This window comes from Tiliqua scincoides, chromosome 6 (assembly GCF_035046505.1).
Source record: "Tiliqua scincoides isolate rTilSci1 chromosome 6, rTilSci1.hap2, whole genome shotgun sequence".
Lineage (NCBI taxonomy): Eukaryota > Metazoa > Chordata > Lepidosauria > Squamata > Scincidae > Tiliqua > Tiliqua scincoides.
The window spans coordinates 60,363,097-60,383,834 of record NC_089826.1 but is presented as its reverse complement, the minus strand read 5'-3'; the positions used below and the strand labels follow the sequence as shown (position 1 = coordinate 60,383,834).

Here is a 20,738-nt window from a genome sequence, read left to right as displayed (position 1 = left end):
GCACCCCCGATTGCAAGACGATAAATCCCTTCAGAAGAGCCACCAAGCTTTCTACAGCAGCCAGCGTGAAGACAAAGAGTCTTGCAGGAATGGACCGTGGCCGCTAGAGGGCGAGCGAACAAATACATCCCGGTAGGCAGAGGCTCTCGACACAGAGATGCTCAGGTCATCATTCCGCCCTCGCCCTCTGCATCTGTTGCTAGGGAGACCCGTTACCTAGCAACGCAGTGAAGCTTTGGGCGGAGTGGCGGTTCGGATGGGACGGGCGGAGCGCGGAGGGGCGCGGGACGAGATGAGAGCTGCTCTGGGATACAGTGAGTGGCATCTGCAGGGCGGGGCTCGGGGCTGGGAGGGTGACGGGGTGACTAACCCGGGCTGTGTGGCAGGGAGCCCCGAATGCGATCGAAGGAGCCGCCTCAGCTGTGGGAGCCTGGAGGAGGAGGAGGAGGAGAAGATCGTGCCCTCCTTGTTGGCACTGGCCGGAGGCCAGGACAAGGGAGCCGCAGGTGAGTGAGCCTCACTCTCCCCACCCTGGGCCCTCCCAACACAATGGATGGCATTCAGGTGATCCCTCCTTCCAGGAGGAATTTGTGGGTGCTGTGAAATTGAGTGTCAGGTGAGTCAGGACAGACAAAAGGAAATATTTCCTTATCCAGCATGTGGTTAGTTGTGGAACTCCTTGCCACTGGGTGTGGTGATGGCATCTGGGCTAGATGCCATCTGGGCTAGATGTCATCACACACAACACCAGCACCAGGGGGCTTCCACTGAAATTGAGTGTTGGGAGGACAGACAAAAAAAATATTTCCTTATCCAGTGTGTGGTTAGTGGAACTCCTTGCTACCGGATGTGGTGATGGTGACTGGCCTGAATGCCTTTAGAAGGGGATTGGACAGATTTTGGAGAAAAAGTCCATCACAGGTTACAAGCTGTGAAGGATATGTGCAACCTCCTGATTTCAGAAGTAGGCTACTTCAGAATGCCAGATGCAAGGGAATGCACCAGGTTGCAGGTGTTTTGTTGTCTTGTGTGCTTCCTGAGGCATCTAGTGAGCCACTGTGAGATACAGGAAGCTGGACTAAATGGGCATTTGGCCTGATCCAGTGGAGTTTTTCTTATGTTATGCCAGGAGTGGTCAACCTTTCAACTTCAGGGCTCCTGCTGGACCTTTATATAGAGGAGGAAATTTCAGCAGGTGAAGCTTGTCACCTTGCAGATGACAAGCTGCACCTGCTGAAATTCTCTCCTCTACAAGGATTGTTAAAAGTCCAGCAGAAGCCTTATATTTGAAAGTTTGGCCACACCTGGGCTATGCAGTCATGTCACCTGTAGCATGATGGTAGGGCCTCTGAGAGGAATTTTGTCAGGGGGTACAAAGTTTATTTTGGGCTTCTTTCCAAAGGGGAGGGAGTGAAACAGAGTGGTGGAGGGTGGCAATGGGGGTGGCAGATCAGGGGAGAAACTGAGTTGGGGAGGGTGGTGACAACTGGAATAGTCTTTGGAGTCCAGGTCTACTGGACTTCCCAATGCGGAGACCAGGTCTACCTGCCTGCATGGCATCAGCAGCTTGACATAGTAATATGGAAAAAGAAACACCCTCCTAAGTCCCTCTAAAATCTTTTAAATATAGAAAATCATTGTAGAAAATTAGCATCATCATATTTAGGCTCACTCTAGAATGCTAAGTGTCCTATGTGTATCAAAACTTACTTCTGTAGTTATGTCCCTGAGCTCCTATACACTCCTTCATGATAACTGGATCCACAAGTCAAAGGCCTATTGTAGCAGGCCAGTTTCCTCCCAGACTTGCATTCCTCAGCCCAGTGCATTTGGCTTGTGACAGCAGTTGCTTGTGATAGCATGCCCATAGTAGTGCCCCCAGCATCCCACATGGTCAGCGAGTCCAGGCAAGATTGGAAATGTAAGATCCCAGGAAATTTCTAGACCCCTTCATGATCCTGGGCCCTGGGTTACAAATTAATTGTGCATGCCATCTCTGTTACACCTCAGTCTCTTGGTACTTTTCATTTTTCCTCTGTAATCACTTCAGAGAGATCCTCCTTTTCATCTTTCCCCATTTTAGAGGTCTCTGGAAACTTATTGCACCAGCACAATTCTTTTTGGACTCCCATCTATTTCTCTTCTTCTGTCCCTGCAGGTGTCTCTCACATACCTCTCCGTTCTTCCTGCACCTTTTTTTTCCTGATTTCACCCACCTCACTTTTTCTCCCCTCTCCTTGCTGAAGGCCAGACTAGACAAGGTGTCATAGATCCATGAATTAATCTCCAATATTATTTTTGAGTATTTTTGGTTTGGTTTGGATCATGGTTATGGTATGGGAATGGGGTTTAATCCTTCCCCCTCACACCAATTATCTGATACAAATTTCTCACCAGAGCTGTTGTTAGCTGCAGCCAGAAAAAGTGAGTCAATGTGTTAGAGCAGGGGTGCCCAAACCCCGGCCCGGGGGCCACTTGCGGCCCTCACGGCCTCTCAATGCGGCCCTCAGGGAGCCCCCAGTCTCCAATGAGCCTCTGGCCCTCCAGAGATTTGTTGAAGCCTGCACTGGCCCAATGCAACTACTCTCAGCATGAGGATGACTGTTTGACCGCTCGTGTGAGCTGAGGGATGAGAGCTCCCTCCACTGCTTGCTCTTTCACATCTGTGATGCAGCAGCTGCAGCAAAGGAAAGGCCAGCCTTGCTTTGTGCAAGGCCTTTTATAGGCCTTGAGCTATTGCAAGACCTTCATTCATTCATATAAGTTCATCTTTAATATATTCATTTATGAAAACTTATGTAAATTTATTCAAATTTTCAATGTAAATTAATTTTTTTCCCCCGGCCCCCAACTCGGTGTCAGAGAGCTGATGTGGCCCTCCTGCCAAAAACTTTGGACACCCCTGTGTTAGAGTATTAGAGTGCAATCCTAACCCCTTATGTCAGTGCTTTCCAGCACTGGCATGGCAGTACCAATGGGATATATGTTGCATCCTGCAGTTGGGTGTCACTCACAGAGGCCTCCTCGAAGTAAGGGAATGTTTGTTCCCTTACCTCAGAGCTTCATTGCCCTTATGTCAGGGCTGGAAAGCACTGACATAAGGAGTTAGGATTGCACCCTTAGACTAGGGCTTTGGAAACCCAGCTTCAATTCCCCCTGAGCCGTGATGCTCACTGGGTGACCATCAGCTAGTCACTGTCTCTCAGCTTAAGCCATTTCTGCCCAATGTTGCATATACATAACAGGGACCAAATGTGTACACCTGTGAGCTGGGCAAAAATGAGTTAACCTACCTCAACGGGTTGTGAGGAGGATAAAGTGAAAAGAAGTACACTGCTCTGAGCTGCTTAGTAGAAGGATGGGATATGAATAGGGTTACCAGTTATAAACTGGAGCAGAGTGCCTCTACCTTTAAACATTGTATAGCAGGAGGAAATTTGGCAGGTACGACTCAACATGAAAGGGTTTAAAAAGCTGCACCTGCCAAAATTCCCTCTTCTATACAATGATTAAAGGTTGCGGCACTCTGCCCCAGTTTGTATCTGGTAACCCTAGATATGAATGCAGTAAATAAAATAAACCCAAAGACTGAAAGCCGCTCAGTGTGTGTGCTCATGTGTGATTTGGACTGGGATCTAAACACAGTGCAGGGGGAAAGAGTCTGTGACACAATCCTGATTCAATTCAAGGACTTCTGGCAACTGCTTTCAGCAAAAGAACCCCCCAAAAACATTAAAGATGCATTAAGGCATCTCTGACATTGCATCTAGTTTGGCCCTTAATTTATCAGCGACAGAACACAAAACATTCACTTTCCTGCAAATGGATGGAAGCATAAGTTTGAAAAAAATGGGATTCACCCCATCATGCATCTCTGAATCCAGGAAAGAGAAAGAATAATGTAGTGACAGAGGCATTCTCTCATCCCTACCCCATTTTGATCTTAGTTGATTCCACAAAGAAGTGGGAGAGCACCACAAACACTAGGCATTTTGAATTACCTTAGAGATTAATCTTGCCATAGCCATGCAGAAGGATGAATCGATCTGCAAGCCTTGCATTGTACAAACCTACTGTGGTCTCTTGTTCAGGAAGATGGAGGGTTTTGCCTTTTGAAAAGAGGATAGAACAGAGAGACTCTACTCTTGAACCCTGTGCAATATGTTTGTCAAGCATCTTGGGGGGGGGGGGGAACCAGTAAACTACCATTCAGTCTTCCACCAGTAATTTAACATTGGTTAAGACCCTCTACAGCAGGAACATGTCCAGTAGTACTAACTCAAAACATAATCTCTGTGTTGTGGTTCTAACACTGTTACCCCAAGATAGCAAGTTGCCCACTGCTGGTCCCTCCTAGTTCATTCATCCCTCCTAGCTGTTCCTACTTGTGGAGGGTTATTAGAACAGGTGCAATATAGGTGTATCAGCCTTTAAGGAGCAAGTTCCAAACCCTGGAAGCTGTGCAACAGAATTCAATAAAATCCTATGCAAGTGTACTCAAATCCTACTGAATTCAGTGGAACTTAGTTCCAGGTGTGTATAGAAGTGCAGCAAAAGTAATGTATCCTTACTCACACTCTCTCTATTATATTGCTTAACATTCAACTAGCAAATACACAGTTTGGGAAGAAAGAAGTTACGCCTCAACTACAGTGCTGTTAGTTCAGGCCATGAACTGCTGAATCTCGGCCTAGGTTTTAAGATTTAAAGCCTCCAGACTTACAGACACTATAACTGCAGAGTTTGTTGCATTCATTTTTCAGATAGATTTGTTTCAGGAAGAGATGATCATGTCCAGTCGCACTCAGCATTAAAAGTAAGCATATCTGTTTTCAATATCTGGTTTTGGAACAATTAATTTTGAAACAAAAAAAATTACATGATTGCAAATATATCTGAATATTGCCTAGGAGAGAGGGAGGTTCAAGGTTTGGGTGTGTAACCTTATTGAAGTTCTTTGAGCTTCTGTCTCCTCAAAAGTGCAGTTGGCAGTAACAATAGGAGGGCTTTCTCAGTGGTTATTCCCATCCTGTGGAACTCCCCGCCCTGTGAAGTGCAGCAGGCTTTTTTTACTGTCTGTCTGCCACTGTCAGTCAAAGCCTTGCCTTTTTCACAAACATCTGCTGCTCTGTTAACAAATGCTACTATATGGGACTACAGCTGCAATCCTAAACATACATAACTGGGGCTAAACTCCACTGAACTCAGTGGAACTTTCTTCTGAGTAAACATATGTGGGTTTGTGCTGTTTATCTCACCCTGATTTGTTCTGAGTTTTAATTGCTGCTGCTTTTTTGTTAATTAGTATGTATTGATTTTAATCTTTGTAAGCTGCCCCAGGTTGCAGGAAAAGGGCGGGATATGAATTTTTAAAATAAATGTGTATGTCTCTTTCACACATTCTCTTTCACTGTCAATTTTTTTTTTGGGGGGGGGGAATTTTGTCAGCTAGGAACATGCTGGATGTGATAGTTGTTTAGTGACACCTTCCTCTTGGGACCTGGAATTCTTTGTAGCTCATGCTTTAGGGACTGGCAGCTCAATCCTACCTAACTTCCCATGTAGTGATGTAACTGTGCCATGCGCTGTATCTGATGGGGAAGTTCTGGGATGCAAAGGTCTCCTCGGGGTAAGAGAACATTGTTCCCTTGTCCTGGGGTAGCCCTTGCTGCCCCACTGGGTCTATTTGGACCTGCACCACCTATACAGCTCACACAAGTCTGAGTGTACCTAGGAAAGTGGATCAAGACCAAGAAGGGGGATAGGCTATTCGGGATGCCACTGCTGCTGATACTTCCTGGATTCAATCTGCCCTCCTTCCAAGCCCAGTCTTCAACCCTTTCCTCCCCTTCCCTGCCATATCCTGCCCATCCCCGGCCTCTCTCCCACCCCCCCATGTGGACTTAATGGCATCAGTGCTCCTTCTCCATCTGCTGAGTCATGTACCCAGCAACTTGCTGTTGGCAGCAGTGGCCAGGATGTCTGTATGGTATGTCGTGCTTTGCAGTAGCTGTAGAGGACCTTATGCTGCTGCAGTGCTAGTAGTGGCAGTGTAAGGCCCTGTTAGGATTATGGTGTAAGGTCACAACTAGAGACGTATGTCCCAATCCTACCTGGTGATGGCATGTAGGGTGCAGGGCCACTGGCACAGCATCTGCAGCATCCTATGCGTCGTGCTGAAGAGGAGGCCAGTTAAGAGGGTATAGACTTACCTTACTTTCCCAGCCTCCTCATGGTCCCCATGGAACCTATCAGAGCTATGCCAGGTGTGTGTGCTGGCATAACTCTGAGGATCCACTGGGGGTGTGTCTGGCCTGGGGCAGGAGTTCAGGATCCAATGGGCACTAGCTCCACCTCATCCTGCCTTGCAATCATCTCCATCCTTTCCTATCTTTCCGTGGCAGAATCTCACCTGTGGCCGAGCTATGCTGCACTGCCAGCAGTGGACAATTTTCCAGCTGCTGCAGTGGTGGCCATGCAACAGCCACTGGAAGAGGCGCTGCTGTGACAGCAGGGCCCTTGTTGTGATGGCATACTTGGCTGTATGCCTGTGTTACAAGAGTAGGATCCAGCCAAAACGTGATCACTGGGTTGTATCCTGAGTTGTGGCTGCACACCCAAGGAAGCCTGTGCAAGGGGAATTTCTGGTCACCTCCTCCTCACATCAGCCCCCTACAAAACTTCTTCTAAGGGTCAGTGCATCTTCAAGAACAGGATGGCATATGGCATGGGGGACTGTGGAGCTTCACCCATGGAAAGTGCCCCTGCCCAATTTTCAGCACTTACCCACCCCTTGCAGTCCCTGTTCCACCTTCTTCCTCAAGATCCCTTAATTCTCTGAAGACAGAAATGCAGGTGGATGCTATGGTGGTGAGAGATTGTGAAAAACTCCCCATTTTTGTTTGCTTGCACAAGTCAGAAAACAACTTCATGATAATATCTTCCGCTTTGGGGCCAATGTGGGGATCCTCATTGGGGATTTAGGTAGCTGAAGGTTTTGCCCTGAGACAAATAGCTGTTTGGGGGAGGGATTGTTTTCTGATCTCAGAAAAATGGCATGGATGGAGAAAAGGGTTAAAACCTTCTGTAGCTTCAATATGGATTGGTACCCAAACAGCTGTATTTGCCCTTGCAAAAAAAGTGGGAGATGCTGATCATGAGTTTCCTGCTGTTGTGTCTAGTTTTGTCCTTATGAACAGTAACTGGAGATCACAAACTACATAAACAACATAGGAGAAAGAGTGCAGCCTCCCTTTGCTCACACTGAAGACTGTTAATAGGAAACTATTTTTTTTACAACCTTTAGATTCTGCAACAGCAACTGGAATCATTTCAAACCTTTCGGCAACAGACTTTACAGAATGTCAACATGGTAAGAGCTTCATGAAATAAGAGAAAGGAAAACATGGTTATGTTTGATTGGGTAACAAGCATATTTAATACGATAATAATTGAAGTTCTAAAAATGATTTATTTAAGAAATTTTTACCCTGCCTTTCTTGGCTAACAATATCAACAAATTTGATAGATTTAAATACAAAATAAATCAATAAAATTAAAAAATAAATAAATAAAACTACAAGATTTGAAGCAGCAGAAAATCTCCAATTAATAATATACACAGTCATTTTCATATGTAAATCGCAGCACAGAGTTGAGACAAACCTCAATAATTCTTTTGTGTTCACCTACTCTTGTAATTGCTTTTTGTCTACAGATTTTTTTTTCACAGTGATTTAAGTCATGTTTCTGCTGTGACTGTATTTCTCTCTTATCATATGGTCAATTTATCCTATAAACATGAAACATTTCAGGCCTTGTGATATGATTTCTCTGTTATTAGTGGCAGTGTAAAACCATCCTAAAAGCAGGGAGGATTAAATATGCATGCAAAATCCTGACTGGCACGGGGAATTACTAGCAGGCCATGTTGAAATAAGAGTAATGGAATGAAGACCAGTTCCTAAGGGCTTTCATCTGTCTCAAGCAACCTCCTGGCAAATCTGACCACTGGCTCGCCACCTTTCTCTTCCTGCTTCCCTTCACCTCCTTAAATGAAGGTACAGAGAGGCAGAGATTAAACTGTACCAGTGAGAAGAGGGTATCTCATGTCACTTGCATGTCTAATCTCACCCAGCCTTCATGTAAACTAAGGGCCCAGTCCTATCCAACTTTCCAGAACTGATGCAGCCGTAGTGCAGCCCTGAGGTAAGGGAACAAATGTTTCTGTACTTTGAGGATGCCTCTATGACTGCCTCCCCACCACAGGATGCAGTGCATGCCACATTGGCACAGTTGTTCCTGCATTGGAAAATCGGATAGGATTGGGCCCTGAGGCTGAAATCCTATACATTTCAGGAGGGCAGGAGGTCTGGTCTAGAGGGTAGAGCCTCCGTTTGCCTGAAGATAACATCCACAAGGTCGCCAGTTTGAGGCCACCGGCACCGTGCGACCTTGAAGCAGCTGACAAGCTGAAGCCGAGCTATTCCATCTGCTCTGAGCGTGGGAGGATGGAGGCCAGAATGTGAAGCCAGTTCGGAATGAAACACCTGAATGTAGTGGTTCTTGAAAGAAAGAACCTTCTTTCAATTGTAAAAATCCCTATTTAATAAGGGATTTAATAAAGCCTGCCTATGTAAACCGCCTTGAATAAAATCTTGAATAAAGACCAAGAAAGGCGGTATATAAATACCTATTATTATTATTATTATTATTATTATTATTATTATTATTATTATTATACATACTTTCCTGGGAGTAGGCCCCATTGAACCCAATGGGAGCCTGCAGTGTGCCAGAAAGAGGAGCATCCCTCTTCTTGCTAATTTGGCTGCCTTCATGATGGGGAAAGCAATGGAAATGCAGACTGAGCACTGCTTGTAGAATGGTTCTCCTTTTCTCTCATATACTTTTGGTTACTTTTGGCATGTTTCAAGAAACTATGAAGGGAGAGATGGAAAGAGTAGCTTGGTATCTGGATGGGCCAAGAGCAGAAACTACTCCAGTGGTGGTTATTGGATTGAGACTGTGAGCTTCCAATTTCTCATTTCTATGTCTAATGAATGAATGATGAAACAGAAAATTAAGTATTCCAATTTCTAACTGCTGTAAGAACATAAGAACAGCCCCACTGGATCAGGCCATAGGCCCATCTAGTCCAGCTTCCTGTATCTCACAGCGGCCCACCAAATGTCCCAGGGAGCACACCAGATAACAAGAGACCTCATCCTGGTGCCCTCCCTTGCATCTGGCATTCTGACATAATCTGTGTAATTAGCTGCAGGAATAGGATGCCCTTTCAGAGAAATGTTGTGCCCTATATGAAAAGTTTGGTTTATAGATCCTTCCCTTCCCCTTTAGAACACAACCAACCTTCTGAAACTTCCCCCCTTTCCCACAATATCAGCGTCTTTTTGGTTTCTCTTTTCCGGATTGTTTTGTGCTCTCCAAATTCCTTGTTCTGTAATAAACACCTGCCGTTTGGTTGCCTGTCTTCAGGTAGGCTTCAACATGCTGACTGCCTACTATAATCTAGGGAAGCGTTTGTCCCCTGCCATGTCACTTCATGTGGTTCATCAATTGGAAGTATGACCAGAAATAACTGGCAAAGACTTCAACACCAGTTACTTTCAGGTTGGGAGGCTGGACACAACATGACAGATACTGGTAAGAGGCTCAGGGCAGATGGGAGAACTTTTTTGAGTGTGTAAAAAGTGCACTCTGGAGCTCAACCTGCCAGGCTGGTCTCGCTGCTGGGTGATGGGTGTCCCATGTATACCAGTGGACACCACTTCAAGTAATTATTGATCTTAATAACAGAGAGCACTGCCTTCCCATCTCCCACTTGTCAAAATGCAGTTGAGGGCCTAGAATAAGTAGGCAACAGTGAATGTTCTAATACTTCTTAAGACACTGCAACTATTAGATCGATTTAACTCAATAGGAAACTCTGTATAAGAATACCATTTGGTGTCAAATGAAAGCACACTTTCTCTCTGTTATCCACTCCTATCACCCTTGGCTATATATCTGGGTGCATATAGATAAACTTAGGGGATTTCTTTTGTGGGGGCAGGGTCAAGGGATGGAGTGATGGCCCAACAATAATTCCGGTGCAACATATTTTTTTCTTTAGATTTTATTGTTAAGATTTTCTTTCAAAATAAATATGATTTGTATAATCAGAGACAGCACAATCATCTATTCAGAAATCTGTCTGATAATAAATGATAATTTGAAATTCTGCTAAATGCTTTGTAGTGAACAGATGCCTGCAAGAATGTAGTAGGATAAATATAAAGGATACAAAAAAAAAAATAGATGATAACCATCACATTGCATTTTTCTTCAGGTTCAGTCTGAAATCAGAGAGATACTTAATAAGAGTATTACTGATTTGAAAAGTCCAGAAAACAGCCTAAAGAATACACTTTTGACCAGCACGCCTGTCAATAGCGATACGGTATGTTGGCCTTTTCCTACTGACAAATGAGTTGTGTGAGAGCTAAACGGGTGTTTGCTGATAATTAAATCATGACTGCTGAAAAGGCCCAAAATGCCATCTTTTCTAATGCCAAGGCTCATGAATGTATTAGGTCTACCCCATCACTTCTACTGCAGAGATCCATCCATCTAAAAGGAACCACTGTAAATAGGGCAGGTGTACTGTCAAAAGATGCATGCAAAGCAAATGTAGAAAACCTGTACAAGATCATGATAAACTTAACTCTTCTAAACTTTATGGCAGTGGTTCTCACATATTTAGCACCAGGACCTGCTTTTTAGAATGAGAATCTGTCAGGACACACCGAATGTGATGTCATGACCAGAAATGACATCATCAAGCAGGAAAATATTTAACAATCCTAGTCTGCAATCCTATCCACATTTACCCAGGAATAAGTTCCATTTACTATCATTGTTAAAAGAATATACTTAGCAGCTTGTTAAAAGTACAGGTCTGCAACATTTCCCTAAATGCAGTCACATACCATGGTAGCATCAAGTCTAATATAAGAAAAATAAAAAATTGATTGGGGACCCACCTGAAATTGGCTCACGGCCCACCTAGTGGGTCCCAACCCACAGTTTGAGAAACACTGCTTTATGGGACTTGTTTTCTTCTTCCTTGTATACACCATCATTGGTGGAAGGAGTAATTACATTGCTTTGGAATTAAAAAGCACACACACCATAGCTTTTTAAGAGAAGATGGAAATGCATATATCAATAATGTGTTCAGAGACTTCACTCAGAAAAGGAAAGATGAAGCATTTTTCCCTTCTCTTCCTTGTGCATTCATTTGCACTTAGGAGAAGTATTATAGAAATGCCAAGTACTATTATTCAGTATTAACTGAATTATGAATTAAAACTTCCTTGGTTTGGATCTTGTTTTTGCCATGAATTCACCAGGTAGCTTCAGGTAAGCTGCTCCCTCTCAGCCTCAGCTCCTCACCTGCAACATGGGGATAATGATACTTATTTACCTTGCAGGGTTGTTGTAAGGATGACAGTGTGATAATGCATGCGAAGTTCTTTGCACACTCAGAAAGCACTGTACAGGTGCTAAGTATTATTAAATACCTTTTTGAAGGACTCTTCACTTCTCCTTAAATAATAATGGATTCTTTATGAAACACCTTAAACTGTATTCTTTATGAAACGCCAGGCACTGTTACTATGATTATATTGAACAAATCCTTACCACAGGCTTATAATCTGTAAATGGTATAAAAACGTGATAAATAAATAATCGAATGAAGACAAGATGGAATACAAAAGAGAGGGAATGGAAGAAATTTGTCAAAAGAAAAACAGTAAATCAAATGCTGTTTGAACAGCTGCAAGGAGGGAGAGGTGCAGAGGTCAAGGGGCAGCAGTTGTTTCCTCAGTTATAATTTATTTGCTGCTGGAAATAAAACCTATACAGCTTTTCAAAGTACCCAACCTATGCAACTAGTCAATGGCACTTATGCTTCCCTTTGTTAAGTATGGAATGCCTCTGGACGTGATTTCTCTCTCTTTCTCAGCTTAGAGAATGTCAAGAAAATTCACATTATAAGAAGCAACTTCATCTCGACAAAATGTTTGGTACCAGTCAGAGTCCAGAAATGAATTCTGGCACTACTTTGATGAACACCATGACAGATGAAGACACTCCACATCAGGTTTTGTTAAAATATAAGGCAACTGAAGAGGCTGAAAACCACAACCAAATATCTAGAGACAAAGCCACCCTAGCTTTAAGTGATGACCACAAACTGAAGGCTTCCACCAGCAGAGGTTTTTCTCCATATTTTATTAGTTTGTTAACAGAGACAATTAGTCCTCCAAGTGAGATCAAAAATTATGATGTATCTAAAATTTCCACACCCTTCCATAAGTATGGTGATGAGGATAATGAGCGCTTGACAGAGAGTGTGAGTTTTTCTTTCAAGAATATGAAAGAGGAGCCCAAGACGACTTCTCGGCATGAGCTGCCATATGCGTTTGAGTTTCAAAACTCTCCTAGTCTTTTGTGTGGTAAAGACAACGATTCTGGTTATCTGTCAGAACAGGATCTAACAGAAAAAGCAGCTGATACATCACGTGAGGATTTGAAATCCAACAGGATTTCAGAACTGAAGGATTCAGTAGCTGGTGTTCATATTGGCCTGGTTTCTGCCAGCGCACATAATCTGAGCATGGCACGAACAGAATCTGAGAACAAGCACCAGAATAAAGAATTTTTTATGAATGGCAAGTTGCCATTACATTTCCTGCCCAGAGTTGTAGAAGATGAATTACTAATTCCGGAATGTCCAGAGAAAAGAGAGAAAGATCAACGAAAGCAGCTGCTAGGCAGACACCAAGAATTTCAAAAACATGAAGATGTTAAATTCGGTGATGCCAATGCTGTGTCAGGTGATCGTTGCATTAGATTGTTACAAATGCCTCTAAAAGAAACTGGATACTTACAGAAGAAAGTGATAGATCTTGAACATGAAAATGCAGACCTCAGGAAGCAAATAAACCCTCTTACTGCCATTATTCAGTCTCTGACAGAGCAGAACTCAAAATACCAGAACCAAATTAGGAATTTACATGATGAGAAGAATGACATTCAAGGGAAGTTAATTAAATCAGAAGGAGATTGCAAGGAGTGCCTTAAAGAAGTCAAAAGATTAGTGAAGAAGTGCAAGGAGCTTCAACAGCAAAAATTAAGTCTGGAAGAAAAGCAGGCTCAGCTTTATGCTCAGAACCAACGAACACTGCGCAACCTAGAGGATATTCAGCAGAAAGGCCAGAAAGCACAAGAAAGTGTGGCTATTCTCATTCAAGAAAAAGGTGATCTTACTGTGGCTTTAGAAGCATTGGAAAAACAAGTGTCAGCATTTCAAGAAGAAAATAACATGTTAGGGGGAAGAATCTCTCAGCTTGCTGAAAACAAGTGTTTGCTTGAACAAGAGCTTGGAGAGAAACAGAACGAAATACAACAGTTGAAAAATCATGAAAAGACTGCAATAGCTGATATGGAGGCTCTTCTTGAAATGATACAGTCACTTAAAAACGAAAAGTCAAATCTTGATCAGATGTTTCAGGAGTCACTGAATGCTAAGGAAGTCCTGCAGAAGGAACTAGAAGAGGCCCAGACAGGTAGAGCACATGCTGAGGAAAAACTTGAGACTGAATGTAAAAATGCGAAGATGGAAACTGGAGTTCTGCAGATTAAGTTGTCCACCCTGGAAAAAGAGTGCGAGAGGCTGAAAACAGGGGTAGCGGTCACCACAGAGGAGAACTGGTTTCTGAAAAAGGATCTGAATGAACATAAACAAGAGGCTTCTGAATGGAAAAATAAGATAAGAAGACTGAGTGAAGAGCTTTTGCTGATGGAAAACAAAATGTGTTCCACAGAGAATGAAAGAGATGTACTGCAGTTTGAAGTGCATCGTCTCCAGAGGAACACCACGGTCCTCCGTGACCAACTTACTACTTTGGTCCAAGAACAGTATAACAAATACAACTCAGGAAGTAGAGGGCAAAATTATCAACCTGAACATTTCACTGAAACTTGTGAAGAAATATCAAGCTACCAGCATTTTTCTTTCATACACATTCCTCCAGGTATGCTTTGCTTTTTGATATATGACACAAATCAGTTTTCATATGAAGCTATTTCGGAAGAAAAATACTACAATAATTTAGGTTTCATTTCAGGTCAATGAAGAAATTGCTTAGATTATGATCAGTAATCCATCAGTGAATCGGCTCATGTCTGACGTTTGGAACACAGTCCATTAGGTGGAGAGGGATTGGCCTGGGCTCATTTCTCCATTTTAGGGCAGACCTAGAGCACATGTATACTATAATGAACCAGCCAGTACTTTAGTGGCCCAGTCATGCCTCCCATTGAGCTCATCCAGCTCATCCTTGACCCTCACTCATAATTGCTCCTGGCCAGAGCATAAGGAGCAGTCAAGGAGGGGAAGGGGAAGGGAAGGTTGGGCTTTACTGAGCTCTATGACAGTGTTTCTCAACCAGTGGTATGGGTACCACCAGTGGTACTTGCCAGTTACTTCCAGTAACTTGGAATCGGTGGACCATGTGAAGTGGTACGGCGGAGGACAAACATTGAGAATATAATAATATACCGCCTTTCTTGGTCTTTATTCAAGACTTTATTCAAGGTGGTTTACATAGGCAGGCTTTTATTTAAATCCCTTATTAAATAGGGATTTTTACAATTTCAAAGAAGGTTCTTTCTTTCAAGAACGACTGCATTCAAGGTGTTTCATTCCGATCTGGCTTCACATTCTGGCCTCCATCCTCCCACGCTCAGAGCAGATGGAATAGCTCGGCTTCAGCTTGTCAGCTGCTTCAAAGTCGCACGGTGCCGGTGGCCTCGAACTGGCGACCTTGTGGATGTTATCTTCAGGCAGACAGAGGCTCTACCCTCTAGACCAGACCTCCTGTCCAGAGAAATACTGCTCTGTGCCAATTTCCCCCTTTGTTGAGCTTAGGTAGAAATGGATCATGCCCTTAGATGTTTAGAGGCACATATAATGCTAATAAATGGACCTGTATAGTTAGTCTTTCAAACAAGCTCAAGTGTTCTGTTCTATACAGGTGTCCTCCATATCCACAGAAACTGTGTCCACAGTTTTAGTTTTGTGTGGTTCTCTGCTCCTCTCCCCATGTTCATTACTTATTTGTCTTCCTTGGCAGCGCTCATCATTTGCAGCCCTTCCTGTTGGAGGAGGAATGTGAGAAGCAGTCAGCCAGAACGCTACAGCCAGAGCCACAGCACAAGGAGGAAGCTGCCCACTTCCTGTTAGCATTCTGTCTCACTCCTCTAATATTCTGGCTGACTGCTTGTCATGTTCCTCCTCTAGTGTTCTGACAGAAAGGGCTACAAAAAAAGAGAGATAAGCTTAGCACCACAGTACAGGGTTGCTCTTATCAGAGGTTTTGATATTTGGGGGGGCGGGGGAAGCAGGAATTTATCCCCCACTGATATGGAAAGTACACCTGTATTTGGAGGCATTGCACTATTGCACTATTGGTCTTTGCAGTGATTTTTTTGTACAGTGTTTTTCTTACAATGCTTTTGTAAACAGAGAAAGATTTCCTTACCTCAAATCCTGCTAACATTTACTGTGTCACTGTGAGGTGATTAAAAAGCGTGTGAGGGTTATTTGGGGAGTGGGGAATTAATCCAAAAACTCATTATTAATACTGATTGCTTATTTTCATTAGCTGATTATTTACAGATTGAAAGTATATTTTGATTGCTTATTTTTTAAGCAGGTTTAAGATAATACCAGTAGACATGTAAGTAATTTGTTGGTTTCTAAGGCATGATTTTGCCTCAGGATATTTGTTCATTAGGTACTACTATCTCCTGCAGTGAATTCCTTCCACTGTTAGTTGCATTTCTTTTTTTAAAGAAAACTATCTTTTTTTCCAGGCAATTCAAGGCAAACATCAACAGTCTTTCCTTCAGAGAAACTGTAATAAACATTTCTTATTTGAAACTGGTTTTAAAACTCTTCTATTCAATTGCTCTCTCTTTTTCTGAACTTGTAAGAATCATTTAGGATAATATTTCACAAATATTTAATGAATGACATTTCAGATCTTGTTTTGCTTGCTGCAATACAGGGTGAATGTATGCATAGTGACTATTTTGGTGGTTAAAAAAGCCATTATCTTTGACAAATTAGCAGAGACAATAGAATTTTTATCACCATAAATAAGAAACACCACAATAAGTAGCATGGAGCAAAACACCACATTTTAATACAGTATTTCATTTGAATAAAACCTGGATTGTGTAAAACATAACCACTTATGACTTTCATATGAACACTGCAGGAATGGTGCTCTATTATTAGAATTGCTGAATTCTAGGATCAGGGTACTGGGGCAATTATGTGTTTCTAATGCAGATATTTCCATGGTCTATGTAGCTTATAACTTTTAACCCATCAAGTTTCTTTGGCAGCAATATTACCCAGAGATTGAGAACATATATATTTTGCATTTTTTTTTCAGTTTCTAGTTGCTTAGTCAGTGCTACAGATTTGGCCAACCTTATGTCCATTAGGGCGCAATCCTAACTGGCAGTTATGCTGGCATAGGTGACCCTGGAGGGTCGCAAACGTGCTGTAAAGCATGTTTGCCCCTCCGTGAGCGGGAGCCACATCCGCGCATTCAGATGCGCCAGTGCACGGAGGGAGGCAGAAACCTCCGCCACGGCCCCCATGCCGCCACTTGTTTCTGTGCGAGCTCACTGACATAAGCGGCAAAGGTAGGCATGGGGGGTGTGGGGAGGGAGCATTACTGGGTGCGGGGAGGGCAGGCCCGGGGGCGGGCGCGCAGGCAGCTGGGGGCAGGACTGGGACCCGGCAGTTATGCCGGATCCCAACCCCCGTCCCAGGGGCGAGCGGAGCAGCTTCTAGCCGCTCTGCTCTCCTTGAACTTGCGCTACCTCCGGAGATGGTGCAGGTCCGAGGAGACCCATAGGGGCGCGCAGCCCTTACCCAGGGGTAAGGGGAAGAGCTTCCCCTTGCCCCTGGCTGAGCCGCTGCTTGCTGCAAACCTGCGTTGGATGCAGCGCAAGCCTCGTGGCTTGCCTGCTCCAGTGCAGGTTTGGATTGCGCCCTTAAGTAGTTAATGAATCTTAACCAGGTCCAAACCCTAGCTTCTAGAACATCTCCACAATAGTCACTTCATCTAAATTGCACATTGAGTATGAAATATAGGTTCTGCCTACTTATCTGCAGATTTTCCATCCATGGATCTGGTTCAGTGCTGGTCCCCCAACCTGAATGCTCTTGAACCAATGGAGGGAACCTTCCTTGGTTCTACAAATGGCTTTTAGAGGCATAAAAACATCACTTCTGGTTTTCATCCAAAAACCAGAAGTATCGTGTTTTTGCCTCTAGAAGACATTCCAAAGCCCTCCAGAGGTGACTGGAGCACAGCTCTGGTCGCCTTCGGAAGGTTTAAGGGGCCCCAAACCATGGATTTGTGTATCTGTAGTTTTTGGTATCTGTTTGTCTTCCATAAGTACAGAATATTCTTTGCAATGGAATGTCAGCTAGTAGTAATCTAGACAGATTCTTCATACAGTAGTAGTAGCAGGCTTAAACACCTCTGGGGTTTAGACAATAGACTTCATATGGTTTAAATTGCTAGCTGACTTCCCTCATGGACTCTGGACATGATCCCTTTTCTACTTATCCTTTACAACATATCTATAGCTCTTGGCCAACTGTTACATTAATTCTCACCACAAAATGTTAAATTGAAATATTCCTGTTTCCCTTGTTGATCCTTTCCCAATTCTTCTCAGTGATTATTCCCCTCCTATTACCAATCTGGTGGCGGAATTTTTAGCGGTAGTCTCTAAGGCCAAAGTTTGAAGTTAACATTCCCAAAGCTGTTCTATTTTATTATGCTATTTATTCTCTGTAAACTTTTAATATGCCAATAAAGGTACTGAAGAGAGAGAGAATTGAAATATTGGGTTAAGAATGAATATATAAATTACAATTTATGTTTGCATTCACTGTACACATTACTGTGCCTATACAGTAATCCTTCTAACCTACCACATCTTGTATTTGACAGGTGTTACTTAATTACCAGTGTTCCTATAACAAATGTTTTCCTTATTCTCTATGTCAATTTGTTTTCAAAATGTGGTTTGTAATCATTTCTTTTCTATTTAGCCTCAGCACATCAATGGAAGCACTTTGGATATTTGTTCCTTTTGCTAGGAAGAAGAAACTTATACAATTTACCTAGGCCATACTTAGTAGCTTACTATATCTGGCTGCTTGGTCATTTTGAGTGGGCAACTTATGCAGGCTCTCGTGGAGCAAAAGCCACATTTATACAGTAGACTAAACAGTGACAAATTTGGTTAACCAAAATTGCTGTGGCGAGCGGAGATGCTGTTAAACAAGTGGGTTGCTAACCAAGAACCAAATTTCATTATATTGTCCACCTACCTCCAAACCCCTTCAAACACTTACCTAATTTAAAGGGCCCCCATCTGTGCTTAAGGAAGTGGAGGAGCATTTCTACTCCTATAGCACCCTGCTGACGGCTGGAGGAAGAACATCACAGCAGTACAGAAAGCCCTTTAAGGTAGGTAAGCACTGGAGGGGGTGAGGTGGGGGGGGAAGATTAGTTTACTGGCACATTCAGGTAATTCACCCCATTCCCCCCATGCAGTTAATGTGGCTTTTACTGTATATCTTTATAAAACTAATTAATAAAAGTACAATGCCTGGATTTATACAAATAAGACCATGATATTTATTAGGGCGAAGAGGTGGTTTGGAAGGTGATGTAGAGATGGGGATGTTGTCTTTTAAGTACCACATCTGCACTAGTCATCCATTGTGCACTGATGCACAAGGAAACTCTACACAAGCATAGTAGCAGCACCTTCTTTTATGCGAGGAATGATAACTGAATTCCAGTTAGGACCTCCATAATATTATTTGTGACTCCATTAACTCACCTGTAAAACAAGGACTTGGAAAGAAGGGCAAAGGATTATACCCTCCTCCAGTCACTTCTTTCAGGATTACTTGCCACATTTTTTGTTTGTCACATCTATAATCTAAGGGGGGAGACAGCTCTTACGAAGCAGAGAAAGTTTGTCCTATACCCCAATGGCTGTATGAATTCCACCTGCAAACATTTAAATTGGCCACTGCATTAGAGCTTAAACTATTTTAACTCCTTTCCCAACATTTCCAATTTGCTAGAGTGTGAAAAGATTGTTGAAATTCGAAGGAAACTGGAAGAGGAACTCTGCATATTGAAGAGGCATAGCAACATCACGCAGCTCTACAGTACTCTTTCAGATAGCTGTACCACATCCGTTATCAGCCAGGCGAGTTTTCAGACTGCTGCACAGAAGAAATATGGGGCCCTTTGCTCTGCTATTTAGCGCTTTAGGGTGCAGCATCAAATTCAGGACTAACCGGTTCCTGATTTCTAAGTTCAAGAAAACAGCAAAGAGCAGAGCTATCAGAAATTCAGGAACAATAACACTGGGCACAGCAACATGCCTGAGTTTGTGGAAACCTCCAAACTGCTACACACACACAAACAAAATCTCCTTGTGTATGAAGTTGCTTATATATTATCTGCTATGCTGCTAGATTCAGGACTTTTTCTTGGGGGGGACGGACCCATGAACTTACAGTTTTAAGACTTATTTCTCTGCATTGACATTTTGAGGAGTGAATGTTGTATAAAAAAAACACAAACCAGACTTGCATTCAAACATCATTATACTTACAAGTTTAAGAGAGTAGACTTTTTGGTTTTTTGCTATGCTTTCACAATGAGGGGCTATTCTGAACACCACTTATAGTTAAGGAACAAAATCTTCAGTAAAATTAAGGTACTTTGCAGGCAACTGCCATCCAAGGACCAATATCTGATGAAAGCATCACATTAATTCATCACATAAATTTTAGTCAATTCTATCAATTGTTTGAGTCTATAGAAGAATGAAACTATATAACTGAAAATAAAAGCATGTTTGACTGATTTTTTAGAACTAGATGCATTCCCTTGGATACAGGAAAGAGAAGGGGAGATGCTTCTGGTCATTTGGTTTCTCCTACCCATTTTTTGCAAGTTCTTGTCTGAAGACAATAGCATTAAAAAAAAAATGTTATGGAACACTTTATACTCGCATGGTCCTCTCAAAATCTGCCCAATTATATCAGAGGTACTTAAAATTATATTAAAGCTTCAGTCACACTTGCTTATCAACTAAATGTTGCATTCCTACCAAAGCCTGCACACTACTGTATCTGGTCTGGCAATGGAAAATTAGAGAGGAAGGGAGTTAGAGTCTAATGGCACACCATGACAGCAAAAGAAGGGGGAAGGTGAAGCTTTGGACTTTTCATTCATCATAAGGGTTTAAAGGTTGTAGGCTCAGGGGTGGGGGGGGCCCTGCAGGGTTTGTTCCTCAGGTATGTGCTCAGTCCATTTCTTGAATATTCAAATTTCACTGATTTTCATAAAAGCTGAGATTGTTTATTTTGTCCTAGAGACAAAATCCTAGAGTGACAGCCTTTCTGCAAAGCCCCACCCATTCTGGTCTGTGCCCTACTTCCATTTCTTGTTGCAGAGAGTGATGGAAGCCAGGGAAACTCTTTGAGATATATGTAGGTGATATTTATTAAACAAGGCTAAACAAGGCATGATGCAGAAGAT

General features: G+C 42.8%; 1 protein-coding gene across 1 annotated transcript; it reads left to right on the top strand.

Annotated features, from left to right (window-relative positions):
- Positions 1-292: 292 nt before the first annotated feature.
- CCDC110 (coiled-coil domain containing 110) lies at positions 293-19,452 on the top strand. Its single transcript, XM_066632902.1, has 6 exons — positions 293-506; positions 4,764-4,816; positions 7,307-7,372; positions 10,352-10,462; positions 12,032-14,105; positions 19,268-19,452. The coding sequence occupies exons 1-6, from the start codon at positions 293-295 to the stop codon at positions 19,450-19,452; spliced, it is 2,703 nt and encodes a 900-aa protein (XP_066488999.1).
- Positions 19,453-20,738: the final 1,286 nt, after the last annotated feature.

Bases quoted from the DNA above. Each gene is read 5' to 3' on its own strand.
- CCDC110 (XM_066632902.1), top strand. From the start codon at position 293: ATGAGAGCTGCTCTGGGATACAGTGAGTGGCATCTGCAGGGCGGGGCT. The intron at 507-4,763 runs GTGAGTGAGCCT...TTCATTTTTCAG, and splicing joins CCAGGACAAGGGAGCCGCAG to ATAGATTTGTTTCAGGAAGA. The intron at 10,463-12,031 runs GTATGTTGGCCT...TCTCTTTCTCAG, and splicing joins CGCCTGTCAATAGCGATACG to CTTAGAGAATGTCAAGAAAA.